The 19,957-nt window shown below is 38.7% G+C and overlaps 1 protein-coding gene across 1 annotated transcript in view; it reads left to right on the forward strand.

Moving 5' to 3' along the window:
* LOC144604787 (mucin-5AC-like) overlaps positions 1–19,043 on the forward strand; it is a 94,922-nt gene extending 75,879 nt beyond the window's left edge. Inside the window, exons 47-61 of the mRNA XM_078419445.1 lie at positions 610–1,311; positions 3,344–3,400; positions 4,274–4,677; positions 6,707–6,878; positions 7,145–7,377; positions 8,600–8,783; positions 8,892–9,096; positions 11,146–11,321; positions 12,294–12,363; positions 12,500–12,606; positions 13,593–13,624; positions 15,145–15,255; positions 16,154–16,202; positions 17,091–17,193; positions 18,593–19,043. Of these exons, the coding sequence (XP_078275571.1) occupies positions 610–1,311; positions 3,344–3,400; positions 4,274–4,677; positions 6,707–6,878; positions 7,145–7,377; positions 8,600–8,783; positions 8,892–9,096; positions 11,146–11,321; positions 12,294–12,363; positions 12,500–12,606; positions 13,593–13,624; positions 15,145–15,255; positions 16,154–16,202; positions 17,091–17,193; positions 18,593–18,755 (2,768 nt within the window). The 3' untranslated portion in view covers positions 18,756–19,043. The remainder of the gene's footprint in view (positions 1–609; positions 1,312–3,343; positions 3,401–4,273; positions 4,678–6,706; positions 6,879–7,144; positions 7,378–8,599; positions 8,784–8,891; positions 9,097–11,145; positions 11,322–12,293; positions 12,364–12,499; positions 12,607–13,592; positions 13,625–15,144; positions 15,256–16,153; positions 16,203–17,090; positions 17,194–18,592) is intronic.
* Positions 19,044–19,957: the final 914 nt, after the last annotated feature.

The raw sequence follows: 19,957 nt of genomic DNA on the forward strand, positions 1-19,957 counted from the left end.
ATTTCTTTTTAGAGCTTAATTTCTTCATCCTACTTTCCTAGCGAATGACATGAAATAGGTTGAGCAGGTTGGCTCTATGCTCATTGGATGTACAATATTGAGGGTCTACCTTTCAGAAACAAGTAACATTCTGAGGAACTTTGACAAGGTGGGTGTTGAGAGGATGTTTCCCCTTGTAGGGTTAGCGGGAAGAAGTGGACGTCATTTCAGAATGAGGGGGTTATCCATTTCAGATGAATGGAGGAGAAATTTCCTCTCAAAGTGTTGCGAACTCTTGGAATTCTCTATCTCAAGAGTGCTTTGGAGACAGAATTGTTGAATGGATTCAAGGTGAAGATTGCCAGATATGTAATCTATTTAATCGAGCATGGTAAATTAGGTTAAGGCCAAGAATGGATCATCCATGATCACATTGAATGGAGGAGCAGGGTAACTGGGTAAAGAGGGTAACTGGACTATTCTGCTTCTGCTTTTTAATGTATTTTTTGACAGGAGACTACATTACCGGAGAACTTGCATTCAACCAGTGTTAAAAATACAATTATGAATGGTAAAACTTAGTCAATGACAATCAATGCAATTAGTTGAAATGATTTTCTTACTCTGTAGAAATAACATCAACAACAATGACAACGCCAACAACAATGCCAACAACGACAACAACGAAAACAACGACAATGCCAACAACGACAACAACGAAAACAACGACAATGCCAACAACAAGAACAACAATGACAACAATGCCGACAACATGGCTAACAACAACCACGATAACGCCAACAACAACCACGACAACGCCAACAACAACCACGACAACGCCAACAACAACCACGACAACAACAACCATGACAACGCCAACAACAACCACGACAAGAACAATGCCAACAACAACCACGACAACAACAACGCCAACAACAACCACGACAACAACGCCAACAACAACCACGACAACAACAACGACGCCAACAACCACGACAACAACGCCAACAACCACGACAACGACGCCAACAACAACCACGACAACGCCAACAACCACGACAACGACGCCAACAACAACCACGACAACGCCAACAACAACCACGACAACAACAACCATGACAACGCCAACAACAACCACGACAAGAACAATGCCAACAACAACCACGACAACAACAACGCCAACAACAACCACGACAACAACGCCAACAACAACCACGACAACAACAACGACGCCAACAACCACGACAACAATGCCAACAACCACGACAACGACGCCAACAACCACGACAATAACAATGGCAACAACCACGACAACCATCAGCTCTACATCTAGTAAGTAACAGCCATTTGTATATTGCACGAAGTCTGTTTACACATAAGGACACAAAGTGCTGGAGTAACTCAGCAGGTGGGGTAGCATCTCTAGAGAACATGGATGGGTGATGTTTTGGATCCAGGATCCTTCTTCAGACTGATAGCCTGACCTGCTGCGTTACTTTAGGGGCGACGCAGTAGTACAGCAGTAGAGTTGCTACCTTGCGTGCCAGAGACCCAGGTTCGATCTTGACTACAGGAGCTGTCTGTATGGAGTTTGTACATTCTCCCTGTGACCACGTGGGTTTTCTCCAGGTGCTCTGGTTTCCTCCCACACTCCAAAGACATATAGGTTTATAGGTTAATTGGATTCTATAAATTGTCCATAATGTGTAGGATCACTGGTCGATGTGGACTTGGTGGGCTGAAAGGCCTGTTTCAATGCTATATCTCTACACTAAACTACTCCAGCGCTCTGTATCTTTTGTGTAAATCAGCGTCTGCAGTTCTTTGTTTCTACTATTTGCACATAATTCAAAGAAAAAAACCCTTTCAAAATGTCATCATCTTGACTTTCTTTTCAGCATTGAGGTGTGATTGTATTAGTTGACTGTGATAACTGATAAGGTATCCCTCAAAGTTATTTGGAATTGTCATCAAGTTAAATATTCACCACATCCTGTTTCTCAAACTCATTGGTGACCACTTATCAAGAAGTGTAGCAATTCTGTTCACAATGAATAGAGACAGGAAGTAACCCCCGTCCCTTAGATTCTCCTGCTATCCAAAAATCTAATTATCTCAACCTTGGATGTACATAATGGATCTGAAACACTGGATCAAGCCCAGACTTCATGGTCATCATCTGCACTAACTCTTCAGCTGTAATAAACCTCTGCACTTGCATGTCTCTGCCATGGGCAGTCAATTAAATAGAGGGGGCTGTAAGCCAAAACTATGCCTCAGGCATTACAATGTGATCCTTGGTTCGTAAGGGTGTTAAAGGTTATGGGGTGAAGGGAGGAGGATGGAGTTGAGAGGGATAGATAGATCAGCCATGATTGAATAGCGGAGTTGACTCAGTGGGCCAGATGACCTATTTCTGCACCTATGGCTTATGAACTTATGAACTCGTTCAGGGATTATCTTAGTGTCCTTCTGACAGCTAATGCAGTAAAGTGACCTTTTCATCACATTTGAATAACTTGAATCAAATATTTAGAAGCTATTAAAAATAAATGAAAACAAATAAAGATAAAGACATTGGAAAATAATAAATTCCATTAAAACTAGATGTATGCATTACCTCATCAGTATTTATCTGCAGACCTGCTGGGAAGCCTCAAGAAACCAACGAGAAGTGAGATCAATCACTGAAATACTGAAGTTAGGATCAACCATGTTGTCCTTTGGATGATCGGCCATGATCATATTGAAGATGGAGCAGGCTCAGATTCAGTACCGTGTTCTGTGTTTTCTCTCTATTTCCCTTGAGCTCTAGAGTTATTCATAATTTTTCTAACCTCCTTCTTGAATGTCTTAACTGCCTTCTGTGATAGAGAATTCCATGCTGGTTAAGACATTTTTCTTTACCTCAGTCCCAATTGTCCGATTCATAGACTCTATCTGTGACTCCAGGCTGTGGACATCCCCTGCATTGGGAACACCTTTAACAATCTGTCCCACCATGATTTTACACATTTCAGTGAGATCCATGCTCAGTCTTCTAACCTCTAGTAAATAGAACTTGGGGTGGGATCGGGCTGGGATGGGACCTTCTCAACATCAAGCAATGAAAGAACCAGTCCAGTTTGGTTTTGGGTTTTGATTTTAATGTGGTTAGTCAGCAACCAGCTTAGAATGTTAATTCAAAGGCAGGCAGCTGGGGAGGTTGCATGAGGCTTGAATGTCTTAAAGTCCACAAGCATCTGTAAGAAAACAATCCGTTTAATCAACTCAAGATGTATCCATGAAGTTTTTAGTTGAAGTTTCATCAAAACGTTTGACTTTGCTTTCTTACCACTAATTGATTATTTTGTGTTTTATTTAGAAAGACATCCAACAGTGACAACAGCTACAAGTTATCCTGTTCACAGCACCACTACTGGTAACAACCAATATTTCATGTATCAGTAAGGCCTTTCACTGTCATTTGAGTACTTGGCCAATGAGATTCAGTCAGCTCCATTCAGGTTTCAATGATGCCCAAGAAAGTTGATGTTGAGTCTTTCTCCCATCTGGCATCTAATTACTAAGTGGCAATGTTCCTTGCCTTGACATTGACCTTTCAGCTTTCAAACTGATCCCTGCCCATTCCCCTGCCTACACCACTCTACCAAGATTAAAGTTTCAGAAAATGATGCAAGTAATTATATGACGTAGCTGACCCCTACAGTGTTAAGTCTAAGCAGAGCAGTCCATTCTGAGGAAAGGTCAGACTCTACCTTCAAACAAAGCATGTCAATGAGGCCAGGCATCTAAACTAGCCTGGGCCTCATTTCTGCAGTAGCAGTTGAGTTTTCAAACTCACCTCAATGCTCAGCCATTTAAAACCTGTCAATATTGAAAGGACAGCTTCAGAATCTTTGCACCTCACTTTGCCATGGTAGACTAGACTCCATCCCAATCCAACACCATCCCATTTCTGCAGAAGAAGACAAACTTCAAAATCAATTTGAAATTTCTGCTGCTTGCAGCCTTCATTCTCTTGACACGGCTGAGTGTAATTGGAACCATGCTGACCTTTCAATCGTGTACAATTTTGTTCTGTGAATTTAAGCACTCATTAAATTGGGTTGAGACTGGCCACGTTAATTTACATATCGTCCTTGCAGCCAGGGGGGCATAACCATCTCAAAACAGATGAACTTCAGAACAGGTTCTGGACCAAAAGGCCAGGATTCCACGTCACCATGACCCGCCAAACATCTAAGCTTGTATGCCTTTGACGATATTGATAGGCTCATCTTTTATTTCACAGAACTGTTTTGCGATGGAGAATGGTCACACTGGTTTAATTACAACACGCCATCTATTGAGGATAAAGGCGATTATGAACTGTTGGAAGAATTACCCCCACACCTGTGTCCTTTCTTTCCCTATAAAATAAGCGACATTAATTGCGAAGCTGTCAAGTTCCCACAGCAACCAATCAGTAAAACAGAGGACATTGTCACTTGTGATAGAACGAAAGGGCTGATCTGCAATTACACTGACCAGAGTCCCAAAGATCGCCTCATGTGTCTGGACTATAGAATTAGGGTGTGCTGTGAGCGAAAGCACAGTACAACCACAATAATTCCCACAATCTATGAGCCCCCAATCACGAAAGTCACATACATTCCACCGGAATCATGTTTTTGCTATTCAAACCCACCAAGGAAGGTAAGGAAATCTGATTCAATTCTTAGAACATTGATTATATATGAGACGTTAAACATAATTAAGGAAATCTAGTCATGTTGGTCATCAACTTCAACTGCAATTTAGTTGGGAGCTTTCCTAAATATTGTGGATTTTCTCAATTAAATTATTATTTTAATATTTATGAAGAGACCCTACACAAAACTCACTCAATGTTAACATGTTGGTATTTTGAAAGGTTTTGTGGTTGGATAGACTGGGACCTTTTTCTTTGGAGTGTGAGGGGTGACCTTATTAAGGTGTATAAGATCATGAGGGGCACGGATAAAGTGCACAGTCACAGTCTTTTATTCCCCAAAAAATGATTCTAAATTTAGAGGGCTTAGGCTTAACATGAGAGGGGAGGTATTAAAAGAGACAGCAGGGGTGACTTTTCCCTGGTCAGTATCTGGAATGAGCTGCCAGAGGAAGCTATAAAAGTAGATACAATTCTGACTTTTAAAAGACATTTGGACACATATATAAATAGGAAGTGTTTAGAGGGCTCTTGGCCAAATGCAGGCAAATGGGACTAGCCCAATATGTCAACTTTGACAGCATGAATAAGGCCTGTCCTGTCCTGTACTCCTCTATGATTCCATGACTCTACTCAGTAGAATTTAAAGGGAAACCTGGCAGAAGTGCTTTGAGTGCTTGGCAGATTCTGCCCCATTCCATCTTGTCCTCCATCTCTGCGATTGTGCGGTTACCTCATTCTTAATATTGGAAACCAATATACACTCAACAACATTCCAGTTTAGTATCAAAAGATATGTGTAATTGTTGTAGCAAAACAAAGCCATTCATTGCCAATTCCATACCACTTATCTGGGATGTGCATTGTTGGCGAAGCTGACCCTGGCCGGTGACCTATAATGAAGGTTGGCCAAGGAAGTACTGAAGATAGACCCAACATGCTAGAGAATAGGCTCTGAAGTTTTGGGACACTGCGCTCAGTGGAAGAATTGGAAAGGAGGAAAGTTGTTTTATTTCTGAGGGTGGACACTGTGCCCCATCTGAGGCACACACTCAAAAGACAGTAGAAACTGGTGGTCACTGCTCAAAATCACGTCTGGGTAGCTTACAACCTAACGGTATGAACATTGAATTCATCCATAAGTTTACCCCCTAACCTCGCTCTCCAGCACTTTGTTATTTTGCTCAAGATTCCAGCATCTGCATTTTCTTGCATCTCCAGTTGCAAGAGGTTTGGTGGCTTCAAATGAATCATCAATACAATGATTGATTATATGTCATATTCCACCTTTTGACATTGTTTATCATAAACATGCTGCACAGTTGTCCACAGATTGTTGCTTCATTTGTTGTCCTTTGTTTACTCATAGAGATTGAAATGTAATCTGTATGGCGTGCCCTAAATGCTGGGAATTAACTAGTTGTCATGACTAGCTGGGCATGAAGGCCATTTGATTGTATCTAGATATTAAGAGGATGAGGGATATGGGGCGAGTACAGGGAAATGCCACTGATGTAAAAACTCAGTCATATGCTCAGTCACAGTGTAGCCTTTACCTGCTTTATCATTGCACTGAATTGACATGAACTGCCTGCAAAAGGTTGTGGTGCATTCTTAGGTACACTGCACCACTGGGAAATTGTAGTGCATGTAAGGGCATGTTTCCCCACCTGCTGGTCTCTGATTAAAGTAACATTTACAAAGCTGCCTTTAAATTAAAGGCCTTAGTAACACTTGGGTTCCCATGTCACCTATAGGATGCCATGCAATTGTTACCATGTTCTATTTTTGTATTGTTTATCTGGCATCATCTTGTTTCAACAAAACATTGTTCCTGTTCTTTTGACAGAAATTTGGAAATGATCTTTAGTTTAAATGTGGTTGTCAATTCTGCAATTCTGGAAAAATTTAGTTAGCAGAATCAAGGAACTTAATTACTCAGTAAATTATTTTTAAACTGCCAGAATTGCACAAACGGTTGCTTTAGTGAAGTGTGTCAAGTTTTAATTATTTTATTTATAATGTTCTTTCTAGTGTCTGGAATCATGGCAGGACAACTGCACAATTGTTACCTGTCTGAAAGGAAATCTGTTTAAAATAGATCCCGTGGTCTGTCCAGAGTTGGGTAAACCAACATGTGGTAATAATATGGAGCCTGTGAAAGTTCGCACTGAAAACGGATGTTGTGAGCAGTGGGAATGTGACTGTTAGTATCACTGATTTATTCAAATTACTGCTAAATTGAAGTTACTTTAAATCAAGGGAAGAGTTTTCACCTTTGGTTGGAACATAAAATGTTAATTTGTTGGTCACCTATGCTGTTTCCATTTATTGGAATTTACAATGCACTGCACTGACTACGTAAAGACCAGCTGATCCAATCTTGTCTGTTTTACATCCCCACCAAAAGGTGGAAAATCCACCCTATTGGCACTGAGACTTTTTTTACATTTTATTCTTATTTATTTCTAGGTGAATGTGAAGTATGGGGAGATCCTCATTATAACACATTTGGCGGTCTGTCGTACGACTTCTTTGATAACTGCACATATACACTAGTGGAAGAAAAAATCCCAAAGTACAATTTCTCAGTTCTGGTGGATAATTATTTTTGCATCCCCTTCATAAAGAACTCGTGCCCAAAAGGCCTAATTATCTCTTACAATGGAAATGTTGTGCATATTTCAACTGGGGAAGAATATATGGTGAGTTCCTTTATATTGTTGCCAATATTCTAATATTCTATTCTTTGTATTAAGAGTTGTTATCTAGAAGTATTCACATCAATTGCCAATTGCAAGAAATTCCAAACTGTTACCAGATTGTGTGTGCAGACGAGTTTGCTAAATGCATCCTAGTAAAGTTTGGTTTGATTTTTCACCCAGCCTAAGACTATCTGTAGAATTTATATAATCTTGCCTCATTATTTAGTTCAAATATCAGTTTGATTCACAATGTGCTGCCTCCAAAGTCAATATGTCTTTCTAAATCTAAGGTACATAAAATTGCTCAATCGTTGCTGGGATTTATATCTAACCAAGGCTTTGTACTCTTCTTCAATTCATTTCATTGGATGTGGGCAACACAGGAAGTTCCTCTCAAAACTGGCAAAGCTCACCCCAGTTTTGCAATGAAGTTGCTCACTTATGATTAATTTGGGTCCCCAGATGATTCAAAAGATGAGGTTAAAGTGAGTAAGAATCTACTTGAATCTGACACCTTATAGGTTTTCCACCATTTGCAAGGCACAGGTCAGGACAGCGAAGGGCTACTCTGTTGCCCTGATTAATTTTGATACAATAATAAGCAAAAACAACGGGACATAGCAGCCCATGCACTGCTCTCAATATTCATATCATCAAACAACGTGTACCATTTGCAAATGTAAGGCAGCAACTTGCCAAACAGTCTGTGAAAACCATCCCAAACCTGTGCCCAGCATGTCCCCAAGGAACCTTCGACATTAACTGCAGCAGCTCAATACGGTCATTGCCACCTTCTTGAAAGCATTCAAGTCTGGACATTAAACACTGGGATCACCAACTGCGCCCACATCCAAGATGTGAACTTTAAAAATGAAGCAAAACTGTGTTGCCCCGATATCATCGTGAGGGTCTTGATTTCTTGTCTCATTTCACTCTCTGATAATATGGCAAAGATCTTGTCTAATAAAATAATTCATGACATGACTAAACAAACCATGTTAAATTATGTTCTGCACCTTTTCATTTTTGAACACATTAACTCTCGAGCTGTTTGACAAATTATTTGAAGTGAACAATTTAATTATTTTATTGCCAGAAACTACTTTATGATACATATTAATTCTATAATGTGCATCATCTATAGACATGATCAAAACACTGTACAACATGATTTTTGAATCTTGTGTTAATTTTCACAATTATTATATTTTTCCTTTCACAGTTAACGGTCAATGGAATAAAAGTGAAACTTCCCTACAATTCAAAAGGATTTAGCATTACAAAATTAGGCTCCAGCACACGTATTTTTATTCCTGACATTCGAACAGTAATTGATGCTTTCCGTCATGCCTTTAAGATCAGAATACCTGAAAAATACTTCTTTAACAACACTCAAGGCCAATGTGGTATGAATTCTAAGACTCCATAAAGTTGTGTAAATTCATACATTCCAAAATCTTGCTGCTAATTTGTGCCTTATTTAATTCATAACATGATATCTCTTCCTTTTTTAGGATCCTGCTCCACAGACCAATGCACTAGAAAAAATGGCAAAGTTGAGCCTTCTGACTGTTGTCACAAAACTGCATTTGATTGGAAAGTTGATGATCTCAGTAAACCTTACTGCGATTCAGCTCCCACTAATGTTCCCTGTATTCCCCCTCCTCCTCCACCAACATGCCCCAGTGTCAGAACAATCTGTGATCTCATTCGAGGAGAGTAAGTGACCTCATTCTTGCCATTTATTTTCTTTCAGGATAACTGATTGTGATGATTTGCACATCCATCTGCATTTATTCCATCTCCTCCTCTCTCTACCTATCTAGGGCTCATTAAGTATAACTCTTACCTCTAAATCACAAACGTGAGCACAATATCTAGTTTGACAATCCAGTCCTGAACTGAGGGAATGTTGCAGTTTCAGATAAGACATTTCTCGCACTGAAAATGGCACCCATGAATTCACATGTTAGATCCTGAGGCCTCTGACTTCAATACCTAAAGCCCTGCTTCTTATGATCTCTCCCCCTTTTTAGAAACTCTTTAAAACTTATGGTTTTGATGTTTTTGGACACCTTTTCTAGTATCTTCTCATATGGTTCAGGATCATTTTAAATGTTAAGATTCTTGCAACATGTGCTTACTGTATTGTTGGTATAAATGCAGGGTGTTGCTGTTATAGTTTGCTTCAAGCTGGCATTTTTCCTATTGCATACGCAGAGTGGGTCCTTAATACCCTTTGTCAAATTGGATGTTGACTGAGATGACCTTTAAAAGATGCAGCAAAAATGCAAGCCTCACACTTGACATATCTTCCACTACATTCAACTGCTTATGGCTTAGTACTTAGTGGTTAGTGCTTAGTGCTTTGGCTTAGTGCTTTACTCCAGGCCAGTAGTACTTGCTCAGCCCAGGGCAATTGCATAACCACCTCTAACAGTCTAGCTGCTACCTCCCATCTTGCTTTATTTCCTGAGATCTCCTGAGAACTAATCACACTGTGCTGCCCTAAATTAGTTCACTGAACCCTAAATTAATTCATTCCTGGAATAAGTGAACTAATCTCAGAAGTAGCAGTAGAATGCTGGAGAGTCGGGCTTGATCCCGACTATGGGTGCTGTCTGTATGTAGTTTGTACATTCTCCCCGTGACCTGTGTGGGTTTTCTCTGAGATCTTCAGTTTCCTCCCACACTCCAAAGACATACAGGTATGTAGGTAAATTGGCTTGGTAAATGTAAAAATTGTCCCTAGTTTCTGTAGGATAGTGTTAATATAGTTTCTGTAGGATAGTGTTAATATAGTTTCTGTAGGATAGTGTTAATATAGTTTCTGTAGGATAGTGTTAATATGGTTTCTGTGGGATAGTGTTAATATAGTTTCTGTAGGATAGTGTTAATATAGTTTCTGTAGGATAGTGTTAATATGGTTTCTGTGGGATAGTGTTAATATGGTTTCTGTGGGATAGTGTTAATATAGTTTCTGTAGGATAGTGTTAATATGGTTTCTGTGGGATAGTGTTAATATGGTTTCTGTGGGATAGTGTTAATATGGTTTCTGTGGGATAGTGTTAATATAGTTTCTGTAGGATAGTGTTAATATAGTTTCTGTAGGATAGTGTTAATATGGTTTCTGTGGGATAGTGTTAATATAGTTTCTGTGGGATAGTGTTAATATGGTTTCTGTGGGATAGTGTTAATATGGTTTCTGTGGGATAGTGTTAATATAGTTTCTGTAGGATAGTGTTAATATAGTTTCTGTAGGATAGTGTTAATATAGTTTCTGTAGGATAGTGTTAAGCGGGGATTGCTTGTCGGCGCGGACCCGGTAGGTAATGGGAGAGTCTAGAAACAGAGGGTGCAGCCCCAGGGCCCCTTAGGATTCCACAGCCACATGAAGAGGTCAACGTATGCAAAACTCACATGGTGTCATATGTGATTCAAGTCTTCAGAAAGCTGTAGAATTAAGTGTGAACAAATTAGGAGGCAGATTGGTGGAAGTCATCAAGAATTGTTTGCATTATATGTTGCATTTTAAATGTGAGACTAATCAAGAAACCTGTTTCAATTTAATTTGTAGGCTGAGCAAACTCAAGACCAGTAAACTAAAACCATAGTTGTATCAAAACAACTAAATACATTATTTTCTGTTAGCTTCAATTTTAAATTGGCTAGTTTTTCAGGTTGAATAGATAAGATACAATGTTTGTGCCAAATTATTTTATTTTCATCAGTTATCTCCTGTAATTTTTATTTTTTTTCTTTATTCAGACCATTTAGAGAATGCAGAAGCAAGATTGACCTGGAGCGGTTTGTCAAGAGTTGTGTCTATGACCACTGTGTTCTCAATTCCACTGCTGACTGTAGCAGCTTGGAAGCTGCTGCCTTGGCCTGTGCAAGTGTAGGTGTGTGTGTGGACTGGAGGAATTCCACAAATGGAAAATGCAGTAAGTATCCCGAATCTGGATGATAATCAGGTACTTAAGAAAACAGATATATTTACTTTCAGGTTCAGAGGAAACATAACAAGATACAAAAAGCAGTTTTTTCTAACAAAAATGACAAAAATGAATACTCTTCTTGGACCAATGGTTCAAAGACTATAAGACAGAGGAGCAGAATTAGGCCATTCGGTCATGGTTGGTCTATCTTTCCCTCTCAACCCCATTCTTCTGCCTTCTCCCCATATCTTTTGACAACCTTACTAATCAAGAAGCTATCTTCTCCGCTTAAAGTCCACTGATTCGCCACTCTCTGGCTAAACAAATTCATTCTCCACTCTGTCTTATTCTGAAGTTTCTAGACTCTCCCATTACTGGCAATATTCTTTCCACATCCACTCTGTCTGGGACTTCCATTATCTGGTATGTTTCAATGATATCCCCCATCATCCTTCTGAACTACAATGAGTACAAGCCTTGAGCCATCAAACACTCTTCATATGTTAACCCAATCATCCCTGGGATCATTCTCGTAAACCACCTCCAGACCCTTTCTAATGCCAGCATATTCTTCCTCAGATATGGGGCCCAGAATTGCTCACAATATTCCCAATGTGAGCTCACCTGCACCTTAAACCCTCAGCATTACATCTTTGAGTGTTTCACACTAAACAGTGCTTTATACCTCACAGAGACTTAATATCTTCAGCCTACTTATCAATTCTTAATTGAGAGGATTCAGGATGTCTGGAAATCTGTTTTGTAACCTTGCGTAGGATGTATAAAACCTTCATCAGAGGTTTCATGTCCTATTTGGTGAAAGTAGGATTCTAGGTATGTGTCAGATGAAGATTTGGATATACTAGACTTTTGCTAACATGACAGTCGTTTTTGATGATATATATTTAAATTGTATGCCTTTTTTACTTAGACATATTGTCCATATTTGCACTGATACACTTTTTATAAATTCCAAAGCTTATACCTGCGATGAAGGTTTGGTATACAAGCCATGTGCGAGGAATAACAGTGACTATTGTGAACATAAGTAAGTATAATGCTCACATGTTTCAACTTAAAATTCATATCCATGTCAGTTATCCGGTCATGAACTATAATATTATTTAATTAAATCCTTGTCTTTGATTGTCAAATTAAATCAAAGCCTCTGTCTCTTCTTCCAGTGTGGTGAAAGCTGGAGAGACTTTCAACCCAGCTGAGGAAGGCTGCTTTTGTCCAGATGGATTGGTCTTTTCTGAAGACAGATCCAAATGTGTTCCTTTTTGTGAAAGTAGGTTTATGAAATTGTTTGTTGTATACATTCGGAATATCTGCGGGCTATCATAATTGCCAGTGGGATGTGATTGTGTATGTCCCATAATGTTCAATTGTTTAGAGGGACGTGCCTAATGGATAGTTTTTTTGGGTTTAGAGAAACAGCGTGGAAACAGCCCTTCAGCCCACTGAGTCCAAGCCGACCATCAATCACCTGTTCACACGAGTTGTATGTTATCCCACTTTCACAATCCACTCCCTCTACACTAGGGGCAATTTACAGAGGTCAATTAACCTAGAAAACCACATATATTTAGGATATGGGAGAAAACCGGAACACCCGGTGGAAACACATGCAGTCACAGGGAGAACATGCAAACACCACACAGATAGCACCCAAGGTCAGGATTGAACGCAGGTCTCTAGCACTGTGAGGCAGCGGCTCTACCAGGCGTGCCGCTGGTAGAGGAGGAGAAGAGGTGGACTTATTGAGAAGGGCCAATCTCTCTAATTATCACCCACCTATTCTTTGAGATGAAGGAATAGGTAATGTTTGCATATACTGTAGCTATAAAAGATTATTCAAGAAATGATACAATAATCAAAATGGAAAAGCATATGTGAAGCAGGAAAATATGCTGCCGACCACTTCCTGCCATTCTCATCTTCCATAGTCTTGATGCTGCTATTTGGTGAAGACATCTTGAAGAAAACCACATTGGGAGGTAGTAATGAAACAAATTTGCAGCAAAATACTATGAAGAGAACAGTTATGTTATATATGTAGACACAAGAAGCTGCAGATGCAGAAATCTTGAGCAAAAAACAAAATGCTGGAGGAACTCAAGAGGTCAGGCAGTTTCTGTCTGAAGGGTCCTGATCTGAAATGTTGACTGTCCTTTCTTTCCACAAATAATTCCTGACCCACTGAGTTCCTCCAGCACTTTGTGTTTGCTTGAGTTATACATTTATTAATAAACAATTCTTTTGGTTTTATTGCAGGTTGCCATGATTATTTAGGACGGCCAAGAAAGGTGAGTGTTCAAAAATGCTTAACGATACAACATGAACATGTCTTTCGGCCCACAAAGTTCTTGCCAAACATGATGCCAGGTTAAATATTCTCCACTGCCTGCATGTGATCCATATCCCTCCATTCACTGCCTATCTAAAAGCCTTTTAAATGCCATTATTGTGCTGCCAGATATGGTGACGGAAGGTGACATTTCCACCTTTGAGTAAAGACGGTTCTGACTATACCCTACTTATGCCTCTCTGAGTTACTCCCAAATGTTGAGGGTTTTTTTCCCTGAACCAATCAGCAATGGTATTGCTAGAGGAAAGAGATTAGGAATGCTGATGTACAAAAACAGTTTCTAATTCGAAATTGTCTGGAAACCATCAGTAGAAATATTTAAAAGTCCAAATAATGATTACAGACACATTGATATATTAAAATTACTAAGAAACAATTCAGAACATGAAATCAGAAAAGCAATTACACAAGAGCATTTTGCTTCCTGACTTGCAGGACAAGAATCCCCATTGAAATCTTTATGTTCTGTGTTCTTTTGGGTGCTTTATTGTCCAAAATCCTGCATTGTAATTCTTCAAATGATAGTTTATTTTAGACATAGAGCATGGAAACAGGCCCACTGAGTCCATGCTAACTTTCAATCGTCCATCTACACTAGTTCTATGTTATCCCGATGCCTCCACATTAGCGGCAATTTTACTCGAGGCCAATTAACAACAAACCCGCATGTCTTTGGGATGTGGGAGGAAACAGGAGCACCCAGAGGAAACCAAAGCAGTCATAGGGAAAACTTGAAAAACTCCACACAGATAGCACCCAAAGTCAGGATTGAACCCGGGTCTCTGTTACTGTGAGGCAGCGGCTCTACCAGCTGCCCCACCATGCAGCTCCTGTAGCATTTCCACGTTGCTTATTCAACTGTGGTTCCCAATGTAATGAATTCATGACACCCTTGTAGAATGCATCTCCAACATGCAATACTGGATGAATTTCCCTGCAGATGTACTTGATCCAAGTTTATCTAAGATTGTTTATAACCCTCGACCTGTTTTCCCACAATAACAGAGGGGCACTGACTTGGAAGTGAAATCCTAGGAACCTGATGACCAGATGTCCAAAACCAACCTATTCTTCCACGTCCAGTGAGATTAAAACATATTTTGTGTGAACCAATAAACAAATAGCTCATGGATTGAAAGTTAGCACCCATATAGCTCTGCTGAAGATTGTCAAGGCACACAATAACCTGGTGAAGTGAAGAAGTAATTTGCTATCTTCGGCTTCGACCAGGGTGGGAGAAGAATATTAAGGCCTTAACATTTTTATTTTCCATCAAGCATAAAATACATTTGTTCAGTAAGTTTGCTGGTGTAAAAAACGGGAATTTGGTTGTACTGTGAAATCTAATTAAATTTTTTCATTAATATTTACATAGACACACACTCTGTTGGATGTGATGTACTCTTAATGGTAAGAAGTGCCCGCCATGTAATTTTGCCCTCCTGGTTTTGTTCACAGATTGGTGAGACGTGGGAAGATCCAACAGATCCGTGCATTTCATATTCATGTACTCTGTATGGAGTTTTAATCAGAAATCAGTCTTGCATTCACGATGAAACCTGCCCTGAGGTATGTGAGAATCAGTATTGATTAAAAGCATGTCAATCTCATCAAGGCAAATGAATTAATCATTCTATAAATCCTTCAGAAGTACAGAATCTTATAAAATACTCTTTAGATCTGATGGGATTGATTTTGTGTGTCTTTTATGGTCTTGTGATCAGAGTAGATTAAAATGAAATTTTAGGGAGACTAATACTACTGTTCATTTATTCTTTTATTTTAATTGTTTATCCTCTGTGAAGCAATCATACAACCTTCTTTTATGGCCATTTAAACATAAGCAAGTAAATGAAACATGCTTGGAATGGAATTTCTGTGCAGGTGCAGTCTATCTCAATCCCAAAATTGCATTCCTCAAAGCTGCACTATTTTGCAGCTGTGCTAAGTATAATCAAGTATATTCAATGGACATTGTAGGTGTTTATGAACACATCATGAATACAGTGCAAGAAGTGGTAAATTAATTATTGATGATGTCTTTGAACAATTGGCTTAAAAAGTTGATTTAGTGTACCTGGATAGATTTTCGCAAAACAAATATTTCAGAATAGAATGAAAATAATTTAAATTAAAAGCTGTTTATGATATTTCAGCTCTATCTTAATCTTGGATAGGTTTTAATTTTTATTCTGCACTCTGAAATACTTAAACAATTTGCTAAAAATTATATTTTCTCCTTCCCGGTTTACTGATTTCCCAAATTCATTGATCTGAATGGGTGCTTGGCCTCTAATGATATCATTATTCTGGTAGCTAGGGATGCACCTGAACTGATGATTAACAACACGTATGTTAGTCAAGGAGGTTTGATCTATAGAGATTATAGAGTTTTGAATTAATTGAAAGCTGTATATATAAAGATCAACATTTACCAAATTAACTGTTAATATTTTGTTATTTTCAGTCTCAAAGAGCCTATGTCAATCGTTGCTGTTTTATATGCATTGCGCAAGGTACCCTTTTAATAGCTTACATAAACATTGATAGTTTGTTCCATTATTTGTTGAAAACTGTTAATACTGTCTTGCAAAAATGAAACAGTTAAATGTCTACACAATCACTGACTAACTAAAGAAGGACCAACACTTCTATTGATTGAAAGGAAATTCTCAGAAATAATTTCAATCAGACTGTGCTTTGGTAAAAACAGGAAATTACAAGATGCAGTTTCAAAAACCCACGCTCCCGTTGTACATTTTTTTAAGTTCCTTTTTTTCTTATCCAATTCAATCCTGTTCTCAGCTTTTGTTAAAATTGTATATTTTTTCAGTTCCATTTTCACTGCTGATATAATCTACTTTCTGGGCTTGTGCTCATTGGATCTCTCTTCCCTTGCATGTTATTGAAGTGAGGGAATTTCATATCAGACATCTACACAACACATTTCATATGGTTACTGGACAACAGTGAAGTTGGCACCTGACACCTACAGGGAACATTACAAGAGCCAGCAATAATTCTCTGCCCCTCGAACATCTGTAGTTTCTCTACCATGAACTGATCACTTCACATTCCTTACCATTAAAAGTACCAATGTATTTTTGCTGCTGAATTGGTAATTTACTGATCATAAAATTATGATTTCATCTGGGGCTTTTTGAGATGTATATGCTTTTGATTTTGGTTATTTTGTGACATATTTCAGTGCCTCCTTATTGCATTAAATGCAATATCATACCTCTCTATATACTGTTAACTTACAGAACAAACTACTTTATAACTTAACACATGTAATGATGTTTGAAAATTATGAATTCAAAGACAAATAAACATATACACACTTGTCGAGGTGCCCAGACCCACACTTCTCACATGGTCTGATTTACTTTTCCCTTCCTAAGGTTATTGCGCAATCAATAAATTCAACGAAACAATAACAAAAGGAAATTGTAAAGCAACCTTAATAGCAACCCAATGTCAAGGACATTGTCCATCATCAAGTCGGTAAGTGAGATTTGTTATGTTTTTTTGTATGCAAACAAAGAGTAGTACAGAGCATTAGAAAGCTATATGATGAGCATTCGGAGTTCAAATGTAACCTGGGCTATAATTTCTCTTGATGAAATTTAAAACGGATCCATCTGTGATCATTTGCTTTATATCCTGCTAAATTGTCACATTTCGTTGTTGTTTTTGACTGTTTCCAATTCTCATGGGCGTTTGATTTTAAATGATAGTTTAACATTTTCAGAGTACAGACCAATAGCCTCTGGGTTGTTCTGCGCCCCATCTATTCTGTATGATCTCAAACTATCTTGGGAGCACGTCCACCCTTCCTTCCTACCCTTAGCCCTGATACCAGATAATCCTGAAATTGTGACAGTTAAATGGATAAAAAGTAGTAGAAATTTGGGAGTCTGGTGTCATTGCCCCATATAACTGACATTTTTTCTAGCTAGGTTGAAGGCAAGTCTATTATATAGTTTTTGGCATGTAGTAGTAGGTCTTGCTTGGTCCCCAATATAGAATTCAGATGTTCAGAATTCCGTCCAGCTGGTTCTAATTTAGTGTTGCTCATTGTCACGTGTAGCGAGGTACAGTGAAAAGTTTTTTGTTGCGTGGTATCCAATCATTGCGAAGACTATATACTTGATTACAATCGAGCCGTCCACAGTGTACAGATACAGGATAAAGGGTATATTATTTGGTGCAAGATAAAGTCCGATTAAAGATAGTTCAAAGGCTTCCAGAAACGCCCATTGGGAAGATTGCAATAAGTAAGTGTGAATTCAGTTTGGAGGATAGCAGCAGTGGGGGCATCCCCCACTGCTGACCACAAGAAACAGTCATGTTCCTATTTTCATTCCCACCCCTGCCACTGCAACTTCCTGCAACTTTACACTTAACATTGGTTCAATCTCTGGACTGCTGCATTGACAGAAACATAGAGTTAGCAGCTGAGGGGATGGAAATAACTTGCATTTTATTAAGGTAAGGAACAGGAATACTAAAATAGTGTATTTAAACTATTCCATAATGGGTCTGCAACAGTAATGACTTGCATGGCAGTTTTAAGACTAAAAATGTTCAAGGCAAATCATGGCCTTTACGATGTAATGAAGATCAAGGTTCTTCAATAGGCCACTTGCACAGATGGAAGAGGCTCAAGATCTGAAAGTTGTAGGGCTGGAGAAAACTACATGTATACAGGGTGGAGAGTGAACGTGCAGGGATTAGAAAACAAAGATGACAAGAATTAAGTAGTTGACAGACCAGAAGGTAATAATGTAGGAATGCAGGCTGCAGTATTCAGCCATAAAAACTTTACGAGAATAGGCTAATGTAGCATTGTCATAATTAATTAACAGACTTGTCCTACATCTTTATGCAAATATTTTTCAAGGTATGACTTCAAAAGAAACCGCATGGACAATTTTTGCGAGTGCTGCAAAGCAGCCTTTACTGAAAAGATGAGTTTGAAATTACGATGTAAAAATGGAGGCACCAAGAGAATCAAATACACCGCAATCAAGTCCTGCAAATGCCAAAATTGTGGGAAAAGATAAATAAATCGCTGCTGTACATGTACATCTACTGTACCAAGGATTAATGTTTCAAAATCTTGTATGAAAAGCTTTTAAATGCAATATTAAAACTAAATTTGGGAAATAATCTGGATTATATTTTGATAGATTTATTATCTTCAATCAAATGTAATAATAGTTTCTTAAAAAGCTTAAAATGTTGTTTCTGTTCAAGGCTCTTGGTGATGGGAAGTGGTGGAATATTTACAGTTCTGATGTTGTGCCTGTTACAATTTATTTGATCAGAAAAAAGAATCAATAAACTTAACAATAGAGCACAAGAAGAATATTTCAGTTTTTTAATAGAGAATGGCCTATTGGGAATAACTTAATCCTCCTTGTGGAGGCGAGGAGGATACGTGATTCTCTATTTAATGGATACTTGTGATTCTCTATTTAATGGATGTTTGTGATTCTCTATTTAATGGATACTCGTGATTCTCTTCACGAAGGAGGAGGATGGTGCTAACGTTGTAGTTAAACAACATGAAACATTGGATGGAATCAACATAGGAAAAGTGGGAGTATCAAAGTATTTTGTAAAGTTAATAAATCAGTGGACTTGAATTAGATATATCCAGAAAATTAAAGAGATAGAAAATTGCGGAGAGTCTAACCATCACTTTCCAAACTCCCCTGCCTATAGGAGTGATGCTAAAGAATTAGAACACTGCTAACTTTTTTAATACATTGTTTAAAAAAGGAGAAATAATTAAATTAAGTAATTGTAGGCTTGTTGGTTAAATTCTGTGGTGAGCAAACTATTGATTGATTGAAAGATAAAGCATGGAAAAGTGTTCTTTGACCCACCGAGACCTCGTTTACATTTGTTCAGCTGTTCACACTAGTTCTATGTTATCCCACTTTCTGAACCACACCCTCCACTCAAGGGATAATTTGCAGCGTCAATTAACCTACAAGCCTAGGGGGTGTGAGAGGAAAGCTGAACACCTGGAGGAAATCTACGCCATGGTGGTAAAAGCTTGTAACCTCCACAGAGACAGCACCCGAGGTCAGGATTGAACCCAAGTCAACTGCTCTACCAGCTGCATCAATTGTAATGAACTCTATTTAATGGTCAAGATCTCACATGCAGGATGGAACTGCAGATAGACACAATAACTCGGCGGCATATGAGTGACATGGTGAGAAAAGGAATAGGTGACGTTTTGGGTCGAGACCTT

Source organism: Rhinoraja longicauda, chromosome 23, assembly GCF_053455715.1.
Source record: "Rhinoraja longicauda isolate Sanriku21f chromosome 23, sRhiLon1.1, whole genome shotgun sequence".
Lineage (NCBI taxonomy): Eukaryota > Metazoa > Chordata > Chondrichthyes > Rajiformes > Arhynchobatidae > Rhinoraja > Rhinoraja longicauda.